The sequence below is a fragment of the Pseudophryne corroboree genome, chromosome 4 (assembly GCF_028390025.1).
Source record: "Pseudophryne corroboree isolate aPseCor3 chromosome 4, aPseCor3.hap2, whole genome shotgun sequence".
NCBI lineage: Eukaryota > Metazoa > Chordata > Amphibia > Anura > Myobatrachidae > Pseudophryne > Pseudophryne corroboree.
The window spans coordinates 539,396,033-539,410,913 of record NC_086447.1 but is presented as its reverse complement, the minus strand read 5'-3'; the positions used below and the strand labels follow the sequence as shown (position 1 = coordinate 539,410,913).

At 44.7% G+C, this 14,881-nt stretch overlaps 1 protein-coding gene across 2 annotated transcripts in view; it reads right to left on the bottom strand.

The window, feature by feature from the left end:
* Positions 1 to 14,881, bottom strand: part of ARHGAP18 (Rho GTPase activating protein 18) — a 235,451-nt gene that overhangs the window by 84,458 nt on the left and 136,112 nt on the right. For both annotated transcript variants that reach the window (XM_063917328.1, XM_063917327.1), the window contains exons 2-6: positions 13,880 to 14,076; positions 12,375 to 12,610; positions 10,679 to 10,745; positions 8,865 to 9,028; positions 7,079 to 7,244 (exon numbers count right to left, since the gene is read on the bottom strand). In XM_063917328.1, the coding sequence (XP_063773398.1) occupies positions 7,079 to 7,244; positions 8,865 to 9,028; positions 10,679 to 10,745; positions 12,375 to 12,610; positions 13,880 to 14,076 (830 nt within the window). The remainder of the gene's footprint in view (positions 1 to 7,078; positions 7,245 to 8,864; positions 9,029 to 10,678; positions 10,746 to 12,374; positions 12,611 to 13,879; positions 14,077 to 14,881) is intronic.

The following is a 14,881-nucleotide window of genomic DNA, read 5'->3' as shown; positions in this document are numbered from 1 at the left end:
GACGACTCTGCAGCACCGACTGAGCAAACCCCAGGTCCTCATCGGCCAGGGTATCAAACTTATAGAACTTAGCGAACGTGTTAGAACCCGACCAAGTAGCCGCTCGGCAAAGTTGTAACGCCGAATCGCCCCGGGCAGCCGCCCAAGATGAGCCCACTTTCCTGGTAGAATGGGCTTTTACCGACTTCGATACCGGTAGTCCGACCGAAGAATGAGCCTGCTGGATCGTACTACAAATCCAGCGTGCAATAGTCTGTTTTGAAGCGGGATGACCAATCCTGTTGGCAGCATACAAAACAAACAACGCCTCAGTCTTCCTAGTAACAGCTGTCCTAGAAACGTAGATTTTCAACGCTCTTACAACATCTAGAGATTTCGGAATCGCCACCGTTTCCGTAGCCACCGGAACCACAATAGGTTGGTTAATGTGAAATGAAGAAACCACCTTCGGTAGAAATTGTTGACGAGTCCTCAATTCCGCCCTATCCAAATGAAAAATCAAGTACGGGCTCTTATGAGATAAAGCCGCCAACTCAGACACCCGCCTGGCAGACGCCAGCGCCAAAAGCATAACCACCTACCAGGTGAGAAACTTCAACTCAACCTTACGCAAAGGTTCAAACCAGGAAGACATGAGAAACCGTAAGACGACATCAAGGTCACATGGAGCTACAGGAGGTACAAACGGAGGATTGATATGCATTACTCCTTTCACAAAGGTCTGAACCTCCGGGAGGGCAGCTAATTCTTTTTGAAAGAAAATAGATAAAGCCGAAATCTGCACTTTGATGGAACCCAATTTCAGGCCTGCATCTACGCCCGCCTGTAAAAAGTGGAGAAAACGACCCAAGTGAAAAACCTCCGCAGGAGCCCTTTTAGCCTCACACCAGGAAACATACTTCCTCCAAATACGGTGATAGTGTTTCGCCGTAACCTCCTTCCTAGCCTTAATGAGAGTTGGAATGACCTCCCTGGGAATACCCTTACGAGCCAAGATCTGGTGCTCAACCTCCATGCCGTCAACGCAGCCGCGGTAAGTCTGGAAACACGCATGGACCCTGCAACAACAGATCCTCTCTTAGAGGAAGCGGCCACGGATCTTCCACCAGTAAGTCCTGAAGATCCGGGTACCAGGCCCTTCTTGGCCAGTCTGGAACGACGAGAATCGCCTGAACCCTTGCTCGTCGAATGATCCCCAGCACCTTTGGAATGAGAGGAAGTGGAGGGAACACATACACCGACTGGAACACCCTCGGAGACACCAGGGCGTCCACTGCAGTGGCTTGTGGGTCCCTTGACCTGGAACAATACCTCGGGAGCTTCTTGTTGAGCCGAGACGCCATCATGTCTATCAACGGAATTCCCCAGCGTCTTGTCACCTCTGCAAAAACCTCTTGGTGAAGAGCCCACTCTCCCGGATGGAGATCGTGTCTGCTGAGGAAATCTGCTTCCCAGTTGTCCACCCCCGGCAGGAAAACTGCTGACAGTGCGCTCACGTGTTGTTCCGCCCAGCGAAGGATCTTTGTGGTCTCTGTCATTCCCGCGCTGCTCCTCGTTCCTCCTTGCCGGTTTATATGCGCCACCGCTGTGATGTTGTCTGACTGTACCAGAACTGGTCGACCCTGAAGAAGGCTTCTTGCTTGTAGCAGGCCGTTGTAAATGGCTCTTAACTCGAGAATATTTATGTGGAGACAGGCTTCCTGGAGCGACCATTTTCCCTGGAAGTTTCTTCCTTGGGTGACTGCGCCCCAGCCCCGGAGACTTGCATCTGTTGTCAGAAGTACCCAATCCTGGATACCGAATCGACGTCCCCCTAGGAGGTGATGACCCTGTAGCCACCACAGGAGAGAAATTCTGGCTCTGGGAGATAGACTTATCTTCCGGTGAATGTGTAGGTGAGACCCGGACCATTTGCTCAGCAAGTCCCACTGAAACACCCGGGCGTGAAATCTGCCAAATGGTATGGCTTCGTACGCCGCAACCATCTTCCCCAGAACCCGAGTACAATGATGGATCGACACACCCGTCGGCTTCAGAAGTTCCCTGACCATCGTCTGCAGTTCCCGAGCCTTTTCTTCTGGAAGAAATACCTTTTGTAAATCCGTGTCCAGAATCATGCCCAGAAAAGGAAGCCGAGTGGTCGGAATCAACTGGGATTTCGGCAAATTGAGCACCCAACCGTGCTGTCGCGGTACCGAGAGTGACAACTCTACACTTCTCAGCAACCGTTCCTTGGACCTCGCCTTTATCAGGAGATCGTCCAAGTACGGGATAATTGAAACCCCTTGTTTGCGAAGAAAAACCATCATTTCCGCCATGACTTTGGTGAAAATCCTCGGAGCCGTGGAAAGCCCAAACGGCAACGTCTGAAATTGGCAATAAGAATCCTGTATCGTAAACCTGAGGAAAGCCTGATGCGGAGGATATATCGGCACATGTAAGTAGGCATCTTTTATGTCAACGGACGCCATAAAATCCCCCCCCTCCAGGCTGGCAATCACCGCTCGAAGGGATTCCATCTTGAACTTGAACACTTTCAAGTATGAATTGAGGGATTTTAGATTTAGAATTGGTCTGACCGAACCGTCCGATTTCGGCACCACAAAGAGGCTCGAGTAGAACTCCTCCCCCCGCTGGGACGGGGGGACGGGAACAATGACCCTCTGCAGACACAATTTTTGAATCGCTGCCCGGACCATCTCCCTGTCCGGAAGAACTACAGGTAATGCCGAAATGAAGAACCGGTGAGGGGGCATCTCGCGAAACTCCAGTTTGTATCCTTGAGACACGATCTCTAACACCCAAGGATCCAGGTCTGGTTGAATCCAGACCTGACTGAATATCCGAAGACGGCTCCTCACCGGTCTGGACTCCCCCAGGGAAGCCCCAGCGTCATGCGGTGGACTTGGTAGCAGCAGGGGAGGACTTTTGGTCCTGTGCGCCAGAGGCTGCAGGAAGTTTCTTTCCCCGTCCTCTACCCTTTGAGGCGAGGAAAGATGAACCTTTCCCACGCCTGTATTTGTTGTGACGAAAGGACTGCATTTGTTGATGTGGTGCCTTTTTCTGTTGTGTGGGAACATAAGGAAGAAAAGAGGACTTACCCGCAGTCGCGGTCGAGACTAGGTCCGCCAAGCCGTCCCCAAACAAGACCGTACCTTTGAAGGGTAGTGCTTCCATAGACCTCTTGGAGTCGGCATCAGCATTCCATTGATGGATCCACAGAGCCCTCCTAGCAGATATCGACATGGCATTGGTCTTTGAACCCAAGAGACAGACGTCCCTAAACGTGGATGTAACGCAGCCTCAGTGAAATCGACCTCGGAATCAGAGTCCGTGTCGGTATCAGTATCCCCCACCTGAGTAAATGGCCTCTTATGGGAACCGGATGGGGTCTGTACCTGAGACAAAGCCTCCTCCATGGACTTTTTCCACACCTGCGTCTGTGACTCAGACTTATCTAACCACTTCGATAAAGAAGCTACATTGGAATTGATCGTATTAAGAAGTGCTAGTAAGTCAGGTGTCGGCTGCGTCGACAGTGCCAATTCTAGCCCCGCATCCACACCTCCCATAACCTCCTCTGGTGAATAACATTCAGCCTCAGACATGTCGACACTTAGTACCGACACACCCAACACACAGAACGTCCCAGCAAGGTGACAGGCCCACACTGCAGCCCAGAAAGAGGAGACAGAGGGAGTATGCCAGCTCACACCCCAGCGCCCATATATCGGTATAACGATATATGTACCCAGCGCTGCCTGTTTGATAAAAAAAAAACAGCACCCCACTGCGGCTCCCCTCTGGCGATGCCCCCGTTACTTGTTGTGAATCGTGTAGGTCCCTCAGCGTCTCTCCCTCAGCCGCGTGTAGGGAGAAAATGGCGCGTGTGAGCAGCGGACCGAAGCTCCGCCCCCTTCCCGGCGGCCACGGCCCGCCAAATTCAAACTAACTAAAAATGCCGGCGGGGGTCTGTAAAGGGTGCCTAGGCACCCACTACCATAATATGCCGCCCTGTACTCCAGTAACATGCCTCCCAGGGCGCCCCCCCCCCCCAGCGCCCTGCACCCAGTGACTACCGTTGGTGATGTGTGTGGGAGCATGGAGCACAGCGTTACCGCTGTGCTTTACCTTCCGTTACTGAAGTCTTCTGATCTTCTCATACTCACCCGACTTCTGACTTCTGGCTTCTGTGAGGGGGTGACGGCGTGGCTCCGGGAACAAGCAGCTAGGCGCACCAAGTGATCGAACCATCTGGAGCTAATGGTGTCCAGTAGCAGAGAAGCAGAGCCTTGAAACTCACAGAAGTAGGTCTGCTTCTCTCCCCTCACTCCCAGCAGGTTTCCCTGAAAATAAAAAAACCTAACAAAAGTCTTTTCTAGAGAAACTCAGTAGAGCTCCCCTAGTGTGCATCCAGTCACTCCTGGGCACAAAGTCTAACTGGGGTCTGGAGGAGGGGCATAGAGGGAGGAGCCAGTTCACACCCAGATTAAGTCTTTTTAGTGTGCCCAAGCTCCTGCGGATCCCGTCTATACCCCATGGTCCTTTTGGAGTCCCCAGCATCCTCTAGGACGTAAGAGAAACATTGATGCACTAGTTTCAATGAACCAGAACATCCATACTGTTAAGACACACATCACCATAACATTTCCTGAAATGGTTTGTCTACCTTCAGACAATTCTTGATGCTAAGTAACATCTTCCATATTCAGCAGTCAGATGAGGGTAACACTATGGATTTCATAACTTACATCATTAGGTGTGCCATAAATATCAGCAGGTTCAGTTAACTTAAAAGCTTGGTAGATGTTCCATAATCAGGTACTATTAAGTAATTGCTTGAGATTCCTATACAGTTCTACACCCATGCTGTCATCAGTACAGTACATGGTTTAAAATCACCAACATAGACACTCCCAGAACTGATTTGAAAGTGCTTGGGTAAAGTACAGAATCATGTGCACTTCTGGCCTGCCCCATCACAGATCTTAACTAATCCAGGAGATGAACTATGAATTTTCTGGTTTTACCCTACCTCTTAGGGCCAAAGTGGTATCCTGCCAAAATCACTAAATTCAAGGTGTTGGGCTGAGGTTTGACTTAAGCTAGGAACGCACTTGTAAAATTATCAGACCAATCACCCAATACTGACTGACCGCACAGATAATTGTATACTGTAGGTGTGTATGCATGCGTGTCAGCCATTAAACATCTTTAAATGCTCCTGCAAATGATCGGTTTGGGAAGTCATATTATATGAGCACTGAGCTAGTGATGATGTATGCACTGATCGAATAATCATTCAGAGGATCGGAGCGGTTATTTGAAATACCAAGTGATCAGCATTGAGTGTACCCGGCTTTAGTTAAGGGCTTTGAGGATGGCAATCAGCGCAATACAGATTACAGATAGCATGCATTTCAACAACATGGAACATTTAGGGGGCCATTTATCAACAAGTTTTAGCCATTTAAAATGTGTATAAAAATGTTATTTCAGCTAATCAGCTTGCAACTGTCATATTAAAAACACATGACAGGAGGTGATTGGCTGAAGCACCATTTATCATATGCAACGAGTTTTAGATAGCTAAAACTCATTGATAAATGGCTCCCACAGTGCACAGAGTTAGTAAAAACTGTTAACCACTCCCCTTTCATTATGGTAGGCATCACTTGTGGCTGTCCAGTGACAAGTGGGATATCACTTTTGTGTTTCTTCATGAAGAATACCTATCAAGTTTGAAGCCACTCCCATCATGATGATAACAAGAGAATGTTGCTAAAGTGACCACTGATTCTGCTGACTATGCAGCAGTCAAGCATCTGCTATGGTGCGGCTAATAACTAATGAGACTGATTCTATCATTTACATTTAATTATATCAGCTGTATTGATCAAAGCCATGCTGTATCTCCTTATCTATCAGTTTTCTCAACAGCTCCATAATTTTCTTCTTCACCTCATTAGTAACTGATGCAGAATGTGTTCCCTTGAGTGCAGATTTGACTTTAGGGAAAAGAAAGAAGTTATATGGTGCTAGAAAGGCGAGTATAGAGGGTGTTCTAGCACTGCAATCTGTTTCTCGGCCAAAAAATGCTTTACAAAGAGCTGTGTGGGCTGGCACATTATCCTGATGGAGGATGAAACCATTTTTCCAAAACTCTGGCCTCTTTCTCCTGATTCTTTCCTGCAGAGTTTCTAGAACATTTTTATAGTAATGCTGATTCCCTGTAGCACCTTTGGCACCCAGTCAGCCAAAATAACACCCTTCATATCAGAGAAAACAATATGGCTTTGAATTTGGATTTGCTTTGATGTGCTTTCTTCATTCTTGGTGATGACAGTGTTTTCCCAGAGAATGGACTGATGTTTTTTCTCAGGATTGTACTGAAAGATCCATGTTTCTTCACTGGTAATAACTTTATTTAAAAAATGTAAAACCTGCTTGAATTTGTTCTAAAATGTCTGTACAAATTCGCTTTTGATTTTCTTTCTGCTCGGCAAGGAGTAGCCTTGGTACCGTATTAGCAATGTTAAGATCTTGATGCAAAACTTGCCTAAAAGTTTCTTTGTCGGTTTACCATTTCTGCTATTGTTCAGATGCTGAGTCCACAGTCAATTCAAACAATTTCCTACAATTTTTACACATTTTATTTGTTTTTGATGTGCTAGGCCTTCCAGGATGTTCATCTTCGACATCCTCACGACAGTCTCTAAATCTCTTGTGCCACTCGAACATACGTGCATGTGACATACAGTACAATCTTCCCTGCAAGCCTCAGTTAGTATAAGGAAAGATTCATTGCGTATTGAAGTTAACACGATGGTCTAATTTTTACGCCACACAGGAAAATCACAACTTCTTTAAATGATGTGCGGCAGCAAACTATCTGTGCAAGATGCATGAAACCGTTTGGGATAGTCCAAGGTCAATGTTCCCCCACTCCCTTTTAACTCATGCGGAATGGTTTATTTCTTATGTGTACAGTCTCGTTATTTAATAGCCACACCTTTACAGTATATTTGCCTATATATGGGCAGCTCAACTGTGACAAACAATGGCATGTAGCATTCACCTCTAACTCTTATTTTGGCAGCTCGTTGTAGTTTAAGTTCAGTGCCCAGGACATCATACAAAGCAGTCAGCTCAATCAGCGCTAGAGAAGTCACCTTCTTCATATCCTGTGGTGCCAAGTCACCAATCTTTGTAATGCCGGTTTTATCTTGTGGAAGTCTGTAGTTCTGAAACAATAAATTTCAGTCAATTCTAAGGTCAATTATGAAAAGCACATTTGGTGGGCTCTTTATAGTTACAAGTGGGTGGGTTCATTTAGAAGCTTTGATTAATTTTGAGCAGTGGTGACCATTATAACATATGAGGAAACAAATTCATATTTACGCAGCAATATCATACACAGTAGTAAGCGATAGTAAATACTGTACATATCAAAAGGTACTGTATGCTGTGAGATGCTGTGGCTCCCCACCATGCGGTGCCATGACACAAACAGGACACATTCTTGCTTTTCCATGGAACACCATTACTGAAACACTGTTCCTATCCCCCCTCAAAACTCCCATATCTTTGTGGACAGCACTAATCCAGGCTGCAAAATCTTATAGTTCTAGACATGACTTCTATGTTCTGCTCTATGACAGGGTATTCTAATCTGAGCTGGAATACAGTACAGTATAGTACATTGCTGAGTTTATATATGCAACGCTATACACATAACAGCTTACAGCCAAACCTTGGAGTATTGCTTTTTACTAAAATAGTCAAATAAAGAAAATAATCAAAACCCTTTAAACATGAATCTGTTTGAAACCCAGACAGCTACAGAAACTTGTTTCAGTTACAATTAAAATATAGTTTCGCTTCAACACATTTTATGCTCCCAATATCACCATACATCTATTGGCACAGGTAGCCTAGCATGGGGACACATAGGGCTATATTCAATAAGAGTCGGGTCCATTCCGACATGCAGTTGTCGGAATGGACCCAACAACCCCTATTCAAAGAGCGGCCAAATCAGACAGTCTGATTTGGCCGTTCCCTGTGTCCTGTCCTGCCGCTGCTGTCAGCGGCTGCCGGGTGCGCTGACGGCAGCGGCGACGGGCGGAGCAGTGTGCGGTGGCCGGCGGGGAAGCAGCGTGCGGCGGCCGGAGGGGGGAGCAGCGTGCGGCGGCCGGAGGGGGGAGCAGCGTGCGGCGGCCAGCGGAGGAGCAGCGTGCGGCAGCCGGCGGGGGGAGCAGCGTGCGGCAGCCGGCGGGGGGAGCAGCGTGCGGCAGCCGGCGGGGGGAGCAGCGTGCGGCAGCCGGCGGGGGAGCAGTGTGCGGCAGCCGGAGCTGGCAGCGGGAGTGATCTGTGCGGTGGCGGGGGAAGCACTGCAGGTACTATTCTCCCCGTAGCCCGCCGCACCGCTCCCCGTCTCTTCACCTCAATCCGACTTGTTTTCAAGTCGGATTGAGTTTGTCGGAAAGGGGGTCAAAACCTGTCGGATTTGGCCCGTTTCCAACAGCACAGGTGGATCGGCGGGTATTCCGCCGATCCACTGCTTTCCGACAAGTCGGGTTTCCAGACTTGTCGGAAAAAATGTGCCCCTATTGAATAGGTCGGAACCCCTTCCGACCTATTCCAGTCGGAAACTGCCGTCTTTCCGACAAGACGGCAGTTTCCGACTCTTATTGAAAATAGCCCATTATGTGATCTGAGAAATGTGCAGGGCTTTAGTAAAATGGAACAAACCATGTACTGGGTGTTTGATAAACAGCAGAAATAGTACACAGTATCCATGAGAAAGAAGCTAAAGTGTTATATTACACTGGGCCACCTGAGGAATATAAGGGAACACTCACTGGTAACAGAGAGTCATCTTCCTTCTCATTTCTGATTGCACTGAATTCTTTGAGATTTGAAGCCTGCTCAGCAAATGAAATTTCCAGATTGATATCAGTCTCAGGAAGAGGCATATCTTCCACTGGGCTTACTGACCCCTCTGTATTTTCATTTTTTGGAAGACCTAGATTGTAAATGAACAGTTACTACTGTTAGTATGACACACATTTCTAAAGAAGCGTTCTTAAAAAAATATTCACCATTTAAATGAAAATTAGTTGATTTGGGAACATCAGTCCAAACAAGTAAGATTAGAGCAATTCTTGTAATAATAAAGGACATACAGTAATTACAGTATATTGTCTTTCCAGTGGACCAGTGTGAGTGGCCTTTTCCAGTGGACCAGTGTGAGTGGCCTGCTTTATCATGGCCCTTATGCAGAGTAAGCACAAGGCCAGCTTGCATTCGGTATTCTGTATGAAACTACTTTGCACATACTCAACCGCTGTGTGTGTGTATACAGGCTTACTTGATTCTGGTAATTACACCAGTGATGTGCGGTGGGGTGTGGCAAAGCTTTTCCTGTCATACTAACATATACACCAGAATTTTGACTATACAAAGTATATGAAAAATACAAAGCATATATTCTAAATATTTAGATTATGCTAATCATTTTTATAGTAAAAACTCTGGAGTAAAAAGTCTGACAGCTGAGGCAGTCCCACCTACCTGTTCTGCACATCTCCGATCAAAACTCACCAAATTTCAAGCAGTATATACTGCAGCACCTGTGTATAATGCCCACATGAACCCTTTGGATCATATATTGTATGTAAATCTGGCTCTGATACTAGCCTGTGACTCCTGAGCTATTTACCTCACCGCATGTCCCTGAATTACACCCATCTGGCGAATCGGAATGGTGGAGGGAAGAAGCTTCCTAACGTAGGATGATAATAGTACTGACATGTTCATGTAATTGTAAACCTATCCAGACCAGCAACCTGACACATACAGTATGTACCAAGGAAAGCCTTATTATTTGCGGGGGTCAGGTGCAGGTGAAAAGCACTGATGATCATCAGTCACCAGTATTAGTGAACAACTTGTGACAAGATCATTGCCAATTCCCCACTGACGCTAATAGGTGTTTTCTTTGCTGGTCAGGCATATAAAGCAATTGTTTTCTTCCATACATGCCCCAGAGATTTTACTTGTATTTTATTAGAGTTTTTTATTTTATAGATGCCTAAAAGTAGCTAACATGTATTCTGCAAGTAAAAAATAATGGAAAACAATTGGCATCAGTGTATTTGATACATGTCGAGCACTAACTGGGGACAGAGGTGATGGAAGTGGAGCTACACTGTTCAAGATATGTACAGCTCAGCAAATGGGCAACTGTAACTCATTGACAGCATCAGCTCCATACTACTTACATGCACATGCAGTTTGCACCAACTTCTATCAAATGTTTGGAAAATTGTTATACTGCATGTGGTGGACATGGTATAAAATACATCAGCCAGAGTCATTCCCCATTATGAAGTGTCATTCAGAAGAGAGCCAACTCTACCTATGTCAGCAATGCACTTTGTCACTTCCAGTTGTTTTATATGTGAGAATAAGACGCACACTTTGAGTGAAAAGGACATTCGTACACATCACCTTGGAGAGCAGAGAGGGGCTATCTGGCGGGACTGAAGCCACAGTATAAAATTACTCATCTGTAGATTCTTATAAATAGAAGTATTGTCACAAATGGAGATTTACAGTCAATGCTGTATGGAAGTTGTGAGATAGTTGAACACAATGCAATATTTTTACTTACATTTTTCATCTTTGTCATTTGTTGCTTCACTTTTTTCTGTAGATTGAAATCCATTCAAACATTCATCCTAAAAATATATACCAGGCAGAGGTTAATTATGTGGAGAACGGTGAATTAAGAAAAAAACACACACACACACATAAAACATTCTGTAACTGCAAAGTGACAGTTCCTGAAAGCATAAAGTATTATACAGGTTGAGTATCCCTTATCCAAAATGCTCGGGACCACGGGTATTTTGGATATCGGATTTTTCCGTATTTTGGAATAATTGCATACCATAATGATATATTATGGTTATGGGACCTAAATCTAAGCACAAAATTTATTAATATTACATATACACCTTATACACACAGCCTGAAGGTCATTTTAGCCAATATTTTTTAGAACTTTGTGCATTAAACAAAGTGTGTCTACATTCACACAATTCATTTATGTTCCATATACACCTTATACACACAGCCTGAAGGTCATTTATTACAATATGTTTAATAACTTTGTATATTAAACAAAGTTTGTGTACACTGAGCCATCAAAAAACAAAGGTTTCACTATCTCACTCTCACTCAAACAAGTCCGTATTTCAGAATATTCCGTATTTCGAAATATTTGGATATGGGATACTCAACCTGTACATGATAATCAAGCTAACACTTTTTTATAATTCCCACCATGGCCCTAACTGTTGGGAGTTTGTATGTTCTCCCCGTGCTAGCGTGGGTTTCCTCCCAAAAACTAAAAATATACTGGTAGTCTAATTGGCTCCCAACAAAATTAACCCTAGCGTGAATGTTTGTGTGTGTACATGTGGTCTGTAAAGCGCTGCGGAATATGTGTGCGCTATATACATTACTGGTGTATGTATGTATGTATGTATGTATGTATGTATGTATGTATGTATATATATATATATATTTTTTTTTTTTTTTACATGTTTTGAAGTTGCGATTCAATTTCATTCTTTTAGGGGCAAAAGCTTGTGAGCAATCCTTAATATGGGATTATAATATATAAGCAAGATACAGCAAAGGTTAACCTGCTTTGAATTAATATTCACTTAATAGCTGTTATAAGGGGCAACCACAGAGTCAGGGGATTAAGGGGTCTATTCATGAAGCAGTGAAGAGAGAAAAGTAAGCCTGTGGAGAAGTTGCCCACACCAACCAATCAGCTGCTCTGTCCAATTGTATAATATGCAAATTATAAATGTGACTTCAATAGCGGATTGGTAACCATGGACAACTTCTCCACTGGCTCACTTCTCCACACTTTTCACTGCTTCATGAATAGACTACCAGTTCTCCAATAATTCTTCCTCTAATGCCCAGAAATGACACCACTGCAGACCACCACTAGTGCATCTTACATGTTGTCTGCAAGATGGAACCTAACCAGGAAATAAGTGAAACTCAATATTTAGGCCAATTAGTGTTTTATCAAACATCTCTAGTCTGGAATTTACAGAAATAGATTTTGCATTTAGTACACTACATTATTTTTATTGATCTCAAATGCTCATATTACAAAATAATAATTTGATTGTATCTATATGCCCATAAATAAAAGTATATACTCGTCAAATTTAGAGTACAGTATATATGGCATCTCTTGGTAAACAGTAAGGACTTTGTTCAAGGCATTATGCACTGCAGGAATCATTTACAGCCATGCATGTTCAGCAGCATGTGCATACTTTGTCCTTTGAGCTTTCTGGCTGCCTGAACACATCCCGGACGTCAGGAATCTGATGGTGTTTGTTCTTTTTCCTCAAGGTCTGTTTTACAGTATCAATTCTTTTCTGGACAGCAGCTGACTGAGTTCTTGTCAAAGTAGAAAGGAGCACTATGCTCTCATGGGAGTCTGAGGAACACTCGCCAAACAAAATGGACAGTCCAGCTTCCTTGAGCCATTCCTCTTCCTGTTCCCCTTCTAAAAGCCAGAAAGGGGGAAATGTAAAACTTCTACAGTAAACATTATACAAATCTAGATAATGGGAGCTACAAGCACAATATAGATTTTTGCCCTTTTATTTGTTTACCAGCTGCCTGGCACTGGGATGCATGGGATGTGAGACAGCCAGATGTGCTTTACCTGACATGGCTACATCCCATGCTTCTGTGCCATTCGTTGCATACCTAGTCTGTTAAGGTGGAATTCTGTTCTGCACATGTACAGCATAGGCCTCCTCTTGATCCAGCCCTCCCCCTACTCTGTGGTGCATGCATTGTGAGAGAAGTAAATGCACCGTAACAAAGGTGCAAAGATCAGCTGCAGTAATGGAGACTAATGAGCCCCCTGCCCCATGCTCTGTAATGATGAGGCGGTGGGACTATGAATTAGGGGAGTGTGGTATCTTTTGGCACTGGGAAGTGGGGATTAGCAGGGGTTATGCTCCACAAAAGAGACTTGTGGCTGTAAGGAGAGGGGTGAAGGGGGGGGGGGTATAAATATATAAAAATATACACTGGTATATAAAGCGACACATGGGGACGGGGGAGTGTACCAATACACTGAGGTTTGGTGCTCTGCCGCCGGGATATATTACCATTAAGGGGGTGAGCGGCAATACTTATAGGAATTTTTTGCCTCGGAGGGAGGGGAGAGTTCTGCCACCAGGATCTATTACCATTAAGGGGGTGAGCAACAATTTTTTGTCATGTGGGGGAGCAAAAAAACTACTAGGTATATTTTTTTGAAAGAAAATAATTTAAATCTTTAAAAAAAAAACACCACATTCCAAACTTTATAATCATTATTTTATTAAACAACAATTTCTGACATGTTTTTGGTAAAAAAAAGAAAATAATGAAATGACGTGGTTAAAGTAAAAAGTGCACTAGTTGACCACACACTGATCATAGCCATTCTGCAGGCTGAACTCTGACACACTGTTCCTTCCTACTGAACATAGAGGCTTATGAATTAAAATTAGTGCAGCATGAAAAATGTTGTTCCCCACTGTGTGCAGGTGGTCAGATGTCATTTAATGCACTTCTTGTTTTACAGGATGTTATGGTGAAAATACCAGGTCTGCAAACATGGATCAAAATGATAAAGTACATATTCTGTGCATGAGTGAGATAATTGCTAGTTTCCCTAATTTCCCATTGGTATAAATGAAGACAAAACAAAAGCACTTAGTGATTTACTTCACATTTGTATAGAAGGAAATGTATAGAATCTATGACGCATTCTTACCGTCTGGCTCTTTAACAACAACATCTTGTTCCTGTTGACTATTATCACAGCTCGTCTTAATGTTCTCTACTTCTGTCCAGTAGTCATCCAGTGACAGTTCATCTAAGGAGTCTTGTGATCCTGAACGGTTGAATGCTACTTTATCTAGTCCAGGGTTTGCACTTCCATGGTTCATCATATACTGGCCAGATTTCCGACTGCAAAAAAACAGCAAAAAATTATGCAAGGTTAATAGTGACAAAATATAACATTAATGACATAGCACATTAACACATACTGAATTTGTTCTTTTCAATTTATCCCTCCATGACCTGCTGAAATAAGAGATCCAAATGGACAGTGTCAAAGGGTGACACTTTAAATTGCATACCATGGTGAGATACTGTATGGCACAAATTGTGTCATCAAGCCCTTGGACTGTACACGAAGGGGGTAATTCAGACCTGATCGTAGCAGCAAATTTGTTAGCAGTTGGGCAGCATTTGGCCGCCGTTTTGCGGGCATGGTCCGGCCAACGCAGCCGTTGCTGGAACGTGCAGGGGGCGGACCACAGCGGCTGTGTGATGTCACACGCAGCTGCTGTGAGCCGGGCAGCGACGAGTAGCTCCCAGCCAGCACGCAAAAGCTGCGCTGCCCAGGAGCGACTCCTGAAGTACAAAAGCATTGCCGCTGTGCGATGCTTTTGTACTTCAGCGACGGGGCAGGGTCGACATGCGAGGTGGACTAGCCCTGTGCTGGCCGTTCCCCCGCATGTCTGTGTTCCTGATCGTAGCTGTGCTAAATTTAGCACAGCTACGATCAACTCGGAATGACCCCCCATGTGCACTGCAGGTGTGGCAGATATAACACTTGCAAAGAGAGTTAAATTTGGGTGAGTTATATTGTTTCTGTGCAGGGTGAATACTGGCTGCTTTATTTCTATACTGCAATTTAGATTTCAGTTTGAACACACCCCACCCAAATCTAACTCTCTCTGCACATGTTATATCTGCCCCCCCTGCA